The following is an 11,262-nucleotide window of genomic DNA, read 5'->3' on the forward strand; positions in this document are numbered from 1 at the left end:
TAACTTAAAATAATATTATGGTTATTTTTATGGAAAACTTGATGTTGAGTGACTCAGTGTTGAATCGTGATTCTATGGTATCTACCCAAAGTGGTTACTATTAACGCCTCAATGGTAAGGAAAAGTAAATGTACATTTACAATACATTGATCACGCAAAAAAATTTAGAGTAAAAAAAATCTACCTCTTCTTTATAAGACAAGTGAAGTGTTTTTTTTAAAGAGTGTTATCTGTAAAAGCTGTAGTCATGTAGCCCAAACAAACAGCTTAAGGAACAAAAGTATACGCAATCATCAGCTTAAATCATTGTCTCATAATGAAGAGCTAGCTGTCACTATTTACCTTTAGAATTGAGTCATCATTCAGAAACTGACCAACAGAGTTAATTATGGCCCACTTGTGAATATTATCTGGTGTCCCACCAGCTATCTTCGTTTCAGAAGGTATGACCCGATCAGACCTATTTGAGAGTGCACCCACGTCAATGGCATAGGTTTCTCCTTCCCAGAAGTGGACCAGAAGCCAGCCATTTGAGCTAGAGATGCCAATGATTGGTTCCATGTAAGCCGAGAGTTTCCTCATCAAGAGCTTGTCAAAGAAACCACACTCCTGGAAAAGAATAGCAGCATGTTTACAAATCTGTAATTCACAATAGTTTTAGCAATGGGACAAACATTACATGATTGATTAATGAAAATAATGTATGAATCAATTCACTCCATAGGCTGGATAGAGGGAAGTTTTATTTCAAGATCTCCATACAAGAAAGGGCACAAACTGCTACAATTATGATTAGGTTATGATCACAATAACCTTACATTATTGATCCTATTTTTTTTTACTTTCCAATGGACTTTACTACTCCTTCATATGATCCACAAATCATAGTTTTTGTTTTATGATGAAATGTCTTTTGCATTTAGCTTCATATACCGTAGATACCACAATTTCTGTATTGTGGCATTTGAAGAGATTTCAATAAAGATTGTATAGTATTACAATTTGATTTCATCAGCTTATCTGCAAAGAGATAATACAACAATAGCCCGTAAGTAATCATAACATCCTGTACTGATCATGGAGCCAAAGTATTACCTTTACAATTGTCACTAGGCAATGTGTTGGTTCAATTCTCTGGGACGTCACACCTTCTAGTGCTGATACTCTAGGAAGCTGATGTTCATATACTCTGTTTGCCAGTCTAGTCTCCCAAGTCCAGGAACCACCAACCTCTTTATCTACTGATGACTGTGTGTAAGATGCCTGTTCCTGAGTTGATGAATGTCTATCATTGATCGCTGGCGAATTGCAACCAGCTGGAGGTGAGGATACATTCTCAGTGATGTCCAAAGGTGATGCAGTAGCACCCAGAACTTCAGAATCAACAAGGTTTTCTGCACTAAGCTGATCTTCATATCCTGATGAAGGGTTCACACTCGTTGTAGGGGCTGTTTTACTCAAACCAATGTCATGTTTCTCAGTTTCAGAATGGATACATTCAGAGGCTGGTTCCATTGATGAATGTTCCACATCACTATGCAGAGCATCATCTTCTTTCAAGGAAACACAGTTCCCTGTTATGTTAAAAACATCTTTCTGGCTGCGAAGAGAAGCCATGAATTCTTCAAAGTTGTGACCCAGAGTGACAAAAACAGGGTTGTCTAAAGTGTTGATCTTAGAATGGAGCTCACGTCCATCATTGATACCTCCACACACAAGCAAAGCTACATCAACAATTGCTGAATAAAAGAAATCATCAACAACCTCCTTAGCAGTTCTGGTTCTGTCTGATTTTAGTTCAGTCTTTGTAAAAGTGACCGTAAAAAGAGACTCAAATTTGTGGAGGAATCTTTTCAAGTTTGCGTGTTTCTCTAATGGTTTTGCATCATTAGGACCCAAGCACACAATATTTGTTCCTTGGCAGCAGGTGTTCTCTATCACCTCGACTAGCTTACTCAATGCCTTCCTTTCTTCAGGTGTTTTTTTCAAGTCCTTAATGATGATATCAAGACCACTAATGATAAAATGAATATGGTTAGGTAGATTGTCTTGGGTATTTTGGTACCCATCCATTGTAAATGACACCTAGATCTATGTCTCAACAGCTACAGCTTCAAAGCACTGGATGTACCATGTAGATTCCTGTTTGCCTTTCCATTATTTGACTTCATCCGGTAATTGCAGTGCCAATCCATCATGAACACTGTGTTTTCTATGTCGATCTTGATTCATTTGTCTGCTCAAACTTTTTTTGGCAGCCTGCATAGGAGTAACAAAAGAAAATTAATATTCTAAAACAGCTAAATTGATTATTGATGCTACAAGTTAAAACTTTTTTTTAAACTTGGAAATACTTCAATATGTCCCCTCTACTTAACAAATTTCTATTACAAAACCCCCTACAGTGAAAAAATCTTTTTCTTTTTTTCTACTTAGAAGGTCTACTTCCGGCTCTGGATTCAAACCTCTGGTTGCAAAATGGGGCATCTCCAGTCTATCGCCTTACTCATTGAGCTTACAGAAATTGCTGTAAGCCATAGGTGGGTTTCACAGTGATTATATAAGCCCATATTATTACGACTATATAGTTTCTAGTCTATAATAAGGGATCTATTTTTCTGACTAAAAAGTCTTAATAAACCAATGCCGTTGGAAATTGGATTGGGAATTGCACACACTCAATAATATGACTGAATGAACATTTTGGTACGTGTCCATCCGGGGGGGGGGGGGGGGCACTTACATTGACGAGTGGATACCATGCGTGACCAAAAAAAAACACGTAAAAAAGATGTCTTTTTTCAAGATAGGGCACGTTACGTATGTAATGTAATAAGGGTGTCATAAACACTAAAATAATGAAAAAAAGGTATCTAATTACGCTAGGAAAGCTACGTGTTTAGAGTCAAATTATCGAGGGTGTAAAAAATTAAGACTAAAATGTTTTATAAAGGATGTACTTTTGCCCAGAGTCAACAACACTACGTGTTTAGAGTATGATTTGCGCGAGATGTGGGGCTGTACTAAACCCAATGATATAGGTGAAGGTAAAACCGACGACCAATGTCGGCGACATAACAATAAAAATATCGCTGTACTTGTTTAGGGGTTCAATTCAGGGAACTGGTCAAGAGTATCGTTTTGTTTCCAATACTTGTTAAGTGTAGGGTTTTACACGCCAATATTTTCCATTTTCAGAAAATGGAAAATATGTGTTTAGGTAGACCAAAAGCTTCAGTCTCTGTATTTTGGTTGTTCCGCTGAACTGCGTTGGCTCAGTCACCAATACATAGACTGAAAAGCTTGGAGGCCCGTACGTACAGACAACGTATTTTAGCAGTAACATTAGATCTAACAGATACAAGCACAACTCGTTGACGGCTGCCATATTTTCCTCTCCGGCAGAAAGTCAAAAAATAAGGAATAACCCGGGGAATAACTCATCGGTAATGTATATTTTCGAAATAATAAATAATGTATATAGTATCAATAGAAAGATTAGAGTCTAACGAAAATAGTGGACCTTCGTCCAAGATAATATAATGTCATTTAGAATCTAAAAGAAGTAAAAAATCTGGACAAAACCCGTCCGCCGAATTGTCGGACCAGATTACACATGAAGGCTCGTACTGACACATTGCCGTCGGTAAATGGGGATTACAGTAAAATGTCAGAAATTGTTGAATAAATCCCCAGAAACGACGGTTATTCCTGTCTAGTGTTTAGGGTGCTTTTCGAGACCCCATGGTCGTGCATGGTATCCACTCGTCAATGGAAGTGACCCCCGCCCCCCCCCCCCCCCCGGGTGTCCATTTCCTTCCTAAATCTCTTAGATTGGAAAGAGTTCCATATGCATCCCCCACTAAAAATAACAAGATTGTTGAGACCTCCAGTTCGTTCACCTCAGATTTTTCTATCACTTTTTTACTGTTGCTTACCTTAGTTGGGACTCAAACTCACCTTGATTTCTCTGCAGTCAAGACCTATCCCGCTATGCTAGCGAGAAGCGTTGATACCGGTCCAGGTATTTTACGGAACTCTTACCCTTAAGTTAGATTTAGATACGACTTGACAAACCTCTATATTTTGTTAATTAGTGGAGGGGACGGTATCGACATATGCAAGTCTTGCCTAAAAAGGTTCCTTAATCACTGCCACCAGAGGCGTCGATTATGGGGGGCAGGGGGGGCGATCGCCCCACCAATGAAAATATTGGGGGGGCAAACATATCGTTTTGCCCCCCCCCAATAATTCCGCATGTGCTAAAAATAAAATAAGATTGTAATGTTACACAGAAATCAGCAAGCGAGATTGAGATACACAACTCGTTCTTCGTCTAAAATCGTGCTCAAAATGTCCACTTTTCAGATTGGAATATCAAAAAATTTCAGCTCGCGCTTCGCGCTCGCATCATTTCTGTAACAAAAACCCATACTTTCCATGATTTAATAGGTGAATATGGTCCCGTTTTCAGTTCTAAACCTCAAAAGAACTCCCACTTCGATTTTCAATAGTCTTTTGTTGGATATATGGCATACTCGTGATATAGGCCCCGCTCGAGAAAAAATTTGTAATCGATCATACCTCAATATCTAGGTTGCTAACTTCAGCTCACTATATATACTCGTGATATAGGCCCCGCTGCTGTGTTGAATGGCTTAGAATGCCCGTTCGCGGGGCCTGTTTCACGAGTATAGTACTATAACCGTTATATAGGCCCCGTACTACGGCACTTCAGTCACTCCAACACAAGAGCGGGGCCTATATCACGAGTATAATATATTAAGCTTGCATTCTAAGATAGTCGCGAAACAGGCCCCGTCCAATGCGCTTGTCCCAGCATTCGCACGTGTGTGGGGCTCGGATGACGGCTATATTAGTATACTCGTTATCGAGGCCCCTTACACTGTTATATCATGGAAAATAACGTGGTCATGGGGCTTGTTTCCCCGCGGCCGGTGAGAATTATCATGGGCGGCACTGTAGGGTGCGGGGGGGGGGGCTTGGCAACAATTTATGTTCTAAATAAACAAGGAGAGAGGACATTAGTTTACTTCTTCAGAAATTTATTTGTCGATTTATTCATGTATTAATATAGTTATTGACTTTATTTACCAATCGATTGTATTTATTAATTAATGTATTTATGTTTTTTCTTTTGTGATATAAAGAGTCAGAAGTATCACTCGTTTTTAATTATTTTTATGTGCGGAAGTTCATTTATTTCAATCTATTGTAATTGATTAGTTAATGTATTTATGTTGATTAATAAATGCATATATATATTTATTCATTAATCATTTCATTTATTTGTTTTCATTTTTTTTTCTTTTGTGATGTAGAGTCAGAGGTATCATTCGTTTTTTAATTATTTTTATGTGTGAAATTTCATTTATTTATTCATCAATCTATTTTAATAATTAATGTATTTTTAATTTATTAATTAATCCAGGTTAATCATTTAATTTATTCATTTTCAGTTTTGTTTTCTTTTGTGATATAGTGAGTCAGAGGTATTATATTCGTTTTTAATTCTTTTTATGTGTGGAAGTTCATTTAATCTATCTTAATTAGTTATTGTATTTATAATTATTCATTAATCATTTGATGTAGAGAGTCAGAGGTATTCGTTTTTGATTATTTTTATTTGTGAAATTTCATTCAATTCATTTTAACTGATTAATTATTGTATTTATATTTATCTATTAATCATTTGATTTATTTGTTTTCATTTTTTTTCTTTTGTGATATAGAGAGTCAGAGGCATCATTCGTCTTTAATTCTTTTTATATGTGGAAGTTCATTATCATTCCCCTTGTTTTTGGAAAATAAATTGGAGCCCCCCCCCCAGCATTTCATTGTAATTATTTTTTGTGGGGAGGGAGGTGTCATCAATAATCAAATTATATAGTTCTTGTATAATTTCCTCCGAATCTTTCACTTGACGTAATGCTGCGAAAGAATCCATTTATTCATTCATGTATCATATATCTATTTATAATCACCTGGATGTAAGTAGTCAATATATATTTATATACAAATGTATATATTCAAAATTCAATATTGTAGCATTCATCTGGCTTCCTGTGTATTATCAATTTCTTATATTTTTTCTTTCCTTTCATAAATGCCCCCCCCCCCCCCCCCCCCCCCCCCCGCTTCCCCACTTTTCACTTTTCATCCATTCAGAAAAGAAAACGAATAGGCATATTTATTCGGGAAAGATTTAATAATTTTCTTTTGGTCAATTTCATTATTGCTTGAGGATACAGCTGTATCTACACTATATAATCAACTTAATCTGAGACTTATCCCCCCCGCCCCAACAATTGGGGATAGGCCTATCATTATGCATCTATAAAGTAGGTCCTACTTTCAAAGTACAATTTCTGTTTTTCTAAATATCCATTTATTAATCTTTTGTCTTTTAAAAAACTTACAATACCGTTCGTTGATATGCCAGTATGATATGAAAGTATTTATAGCTTTATAAATAGAGTAGAATTAACTGAGCATAATGCCGAAAATTTCATCAAAATCAGATAACAAATAGAGTTATTGAATTTTAAGTTTAGCAATATTTTGTGAAAACAGTCGCCATGAATATTCATTAGGTGGGCTGATGATGTCACATCGCCACTTGTTCTTTTGTATTTTATTATGTGAAATTAGGTTCATTCAATTTTTTCCCTCCAAGAACTAGAAAATTGGAATGTCAATTGATATAGTGCATTAGATATTCATAGCTGCAATTTATTTCATTATAAGGGAGACATATTATTCACACAAGTATGAAATAATTAAAAAAAAAACATGATTTTATGTAGTAAGATAAGAAAACGGAAAGTGGGGATGTGACATCATCAACCCACCTAGTGAATATTCATGACGACTGTTTTCGTAAAATATTGCTAAACTTTAAAATTCAATAACTTTATTATTTGTTATCCGATTTTGATGAAATTTTCGGCATTTTGCTCAGTGGATTCTACTCTATGTATTGAGATATAAATATTTTCAGCCCGGACCATCCCTTTAATACTGATTAAGCCACTTGAAGATTGTTTGTAACTGTATTTGATTGTATGGTTTTAATGATAATGGATTTTTGTTTGCTGGAAATAACGGCATTCCGCATCAACAAATAAAAAAAAAATGATCGATCGTCATTTCATTAATAATTCACTATCCAAATATTGCATTTTTTTCTTCGCCTACACGGTATTCATTTACTTACTAATACCCTCGCCCCCCCCCTCCGATTTCCTTTTCTGTGATTTTTCATTTTAAGGAATTTAATGTGTCCCCCAGATCCGAGATTTCGGGGCGGGGGGGTGCAAATTTGAGAAGAAAGTTGGTGGTGCATAGGTCTGTCTGCATGATTGAATGCGTCGTACACAGGTACGGGTCCAGTAATTTTAAAGGGGCGGGGATACAGGCTGGTTGGACACATTGCCATTCATGAAATCCATGGTCGGCCACTCAAAGAGGAAGAGGTACAATTTCTTTTTTTTGGGGGGGGGGGGTGATATGGTAGTTTATGTACATTTTACTTTAATTTTTACCTACAAGGTAGGCCTACCATACGGCCGAAATAAACGAGAACGCTAACTGCGAACATTTTGTGTATTATAATCCATGTATTAAGCGCTATGACTAGAGCACACTAAGCTCTCTTTAACCCTAAACAACAAACATTTATTTAATGTTTAATTACTAAACTAAAAAAAGGAAAAGGACTATACAGTGACGCATTAACAGGATATGAAAGGGGCGCTAGCTGATTTTTTTTTTCACACTTGAGAATAGGATGCGAATGCTATAGAAGTTCGAGTTTGAATTTTGTTCATATATATCGACACGAAAAGAGTATGTTTTTAAGCACTGCTGACAAGTAGGAGTGAGAGGGGGGCATCTTGTTCAACACTTAACTTTTCTTGTAGAATTTGATCCATTGCAAAACAAACTCATCATCATCATCATCATCAACATCATCATCATATCACCATCACCCTCAGCTATTTGAAAGAATAGGCCCATTCTGCTTTATCAATGTTATAAATGTATTAATTCAATTAGTATAAGTTTGGGATTGTCATTTTTTTTCAAGCAATCTGCTTATGATGACAATCCTTCTGCAAATTGTGAACATCATATAGTTAATCATTTTTGTCTGGAATTATCTTTTTAGTAATCTTTATTTACAATTTATGCCAAAAATGCTAACATATTATGTTTATTATGTTGTGAAAAATGTATTATACAAATGTTATGGATGCAGAAGAAAACAATAAATCAAATCAATCAAATCAAAAATAGTGTATTTTGAATGATTTCCGTATTGGCGTTTTCCTTGAACCGTTGTCTTCTTTGAATAGATTGGAGCATGAAATTATAGGTCTATAATTATTTTTTTTATTTGGGAGCAATATTTTTTTTTACCAAAATCCCCATCATCTTGGAATATAATATTTTTTTTCCTTTTTTTGCCACTTAATAAAAAAACCCACAGCACCCCCTACTAAAAAATCGTTCCCAGTGCCTGCTTAATCGTTTATAGAACATTTGCGGGGATATTTTTGGTTCATTTCTCTATATTTGAGATTTACATAATTCTTGGTTTGATAATCAGATCATGCTTTATTTTTCGTTTATATAATTGTATTTCTTGAAGACGAAATGATATGACTGTTGTGTTTCAGTGACATTTGTTACCTTGTCAGTTTCGTCCGTTTAATAGTTTCTGGAGGGTAAGAAATTAACTTTATTTTTAGCATTATATTTACGATATATATCCAAAATGATATTGCTTGCATCATGTTGGATTCATCTGCAAATATCATTATTTGACATTGATTTACATGTACATAGTTTCATACTAACATAGTATCCTGTTTCCAGGCGACATCCAACAATTCTATAGGCGCTGTTTGTCATGCAGTTGCATCATACATATTCAATGAGGTCACAAATCGTGGCATGTTCTGATAATGTTTTTAATAATTATATAAATGCACAAATTTAGAATGAGAAATCAGATAAAGCACAAAAGTATTTCTAATTTCATTTTTCTGTTTTTTATATACAAAAGCCACATCACAACACGTTTTTCTCGTTATGATTTCGTTTTTGTGTTTTCAAAAACCAAACTAAGTGGCTGATTTCCGTTTTCGCTTCTTCATGATTGGAACGGAACAGAAAACAAATCAATCAATTAGTACCTTGATTGTGCAGGTTACTGGGCAAGTGAAAGTGACAATTACAATTGATCTTAGCAAGACATCCATTACATAAATGGGTAGAATACAATTTCATATAATAAACACTAATTAAAGTATGATAATTTCATTAGAGAATATCGAAGTTCTTAACCAAAATGCGAGACAATAAAACAAATATTTTCTTCAAACATTTAGTTTAAGAATATTTTTTTTCTATGTTTCTGTTTTATCATCAACTTTGCGTCAGGGTAAAATGCCCCCTTATCGTGTCACTTAATAGACAACATTTTTCCCCGAAACACTGCAAACATGAACGAATAAATGAATACATGTATATGAATAAACCAGGAAATGAATGAAGTGAAACAATACGAAGGAGAACGTGAAATAAGTAATGCATTAGCCCCCCCCCCCCCTCTACAGTTTCACGTATTGGCTTTAGTAAGATAACAGAATATATTTTGTTATATATTTCTAATACTATACGGAATACAGAGAGATCAAATCCATAAGCAAAAAAGAGAAATTAACGATAATGGTTGGTCTAACATCAAATAAAACAAAAAGTTTAATACAAACAAATACATCAACATTTAAAGGACAAGTCCACCCAACAGAAAATTGTTTTGAATAAAAAGGTTTCTGCTGAAGGAAAATCGAACGATCATAACGCTGAAAATTTCACCAAAATCGGAAGTAAATTAAGAGAGTTATAACATTTTGAAGTTTAGTTTAATTTAAAATAATAGAAGTATATGCACATCCAGGTCGGTATGCAAATGAGGAAACTGATGACGCAACCCACTCACTATTTCTTAAGTATTGTATTGTATGAAATATTATATTTTCCAATTTCTTCTCATTGTCAAGTGAAACAATTCCCTCCTGAACATATGGTTCCTTCACGTTGGCCCGTATTGTATATGTGAAAATGAAATATTGCATAATTAAAAAAAAAAAGAAAAGAAATAGCGAGGGACATCAACTGTATCATTTGCATGCAAATGAGTTGTGCATAATATATATCACTAATAAGCGAAACTTTAAAATATCACAACTTGAAATATCCAGCGTTATACTAGCTTGATATTTCTCTATTCAAATCAACATTTCTCTGGGGTGAACTTGACCTTCAAACAAAATATAAATTCCTGTTATGTAACGAAAAATAAGGTTACTATAACACCTTCAACTACGACTAATTCAAAAAAGGTAAACGATTATTTTTAATTCAGATTATATATTTATGCTTTTTAAACTGTCAAAGTCATTCATGCTTGAATGATCGAGGAATCCTCTGAGAATACCAGGTGAAAGAGAAGATAGGCTAAGCTTTACAATGATTGCCGTCATCATTTTGTATAGCCATTATAACTAACCGAATGAATAAAATAAATGAAAAATAAATTAAGTGTATGGCCCTGTATCACCAAAAGAAAAAGATGAAAAAATAATAAATAAATAGATAATAAATAAATAAATGAATGAATGAATTAATCAATTAATTATTTTCCAAAAATACAAAGAATTAAAAACGAATAATACCTCCGACACTTTATATCACAAAAGAAGAAAAATATTGAAAAGAAATATATTAAATGATTAATGAATAAAATGATATAAATACATTAATTAATCAATAAAAATAGATTGACAAATAAATTAAATGAACTTCCACACATCAAAAAAATTAAAAACGAATGATAACTCTTACTCTCTATATCACAAAAGAAAAAACTGAGAACAAATAAATTAAATGATTAATGAATAAACACAATAATCAATTATATATTATAAATGAATGAAATTTTACACATAAAAATAATTAAAAAACAAATGAAGATTCTGACTCTTTACTTCACTAAAGAAAAAAAACTGAAAAGAAATAAATTAAATGATTAACCTGGATTAATTAATAAATATAAAATTCATTAATTAATCAATTAAAATAGATTGATGAATAAATAAATGAAATTTCACACATAAAAATAATTAAAAACGAATGATACCTCTGACTCTCTACATCACAAAAAAAAATGAA

General features: G+C 33.9%; 1 protein-coding gene across 2 annotated transcripts in view; it reads right to left on the reverse strand.

The window, feature by feature from the left end:
- The window catches only part of LOC121411387, a 34,493-nt gene that overhangs the window by 21,640 nt on the left and 1,591 nt on the right, over nucleotides 1-11,262 (reverse strand). For both annotated transcript variants that reach the window (XM_041604083.1, XM_041604082.1), the window contains exons 2-3: nucleotides 1,096-2,259; nucleotides 343-609 (exon numbers count right to left, since the gene is read on the reverse strand). In XM_041604083.1, coding sequence (XP_041460017.1) covers nucleotides 343-609; nucleotides 1,096-2,073 — 1,245 coding nt within the window. In that variant the 5' untranslated portion in view covers nucleotides 2,074-2,259. The remainder of the gene's footprint in view (nucleotides 1-342; nucleotides 610-1,095; nucleotides 2,260-11,262) is intronic.

This window comes from Lytechinus variegatus, chromosome 3 (assembly GCF_018143015.1).
Source record: "Lytechinus variegatus isolate NC3 chromosome 3, Lvar_3.0, whole genome shotgun sequence".
Taxonomy (NCBI): Eukaryota; Metazoa; Echinodermata; class Echinoidea; order Temnopleuroida; family Toxopneustidae; genus Lytechinus; species Lytechinus variegatus.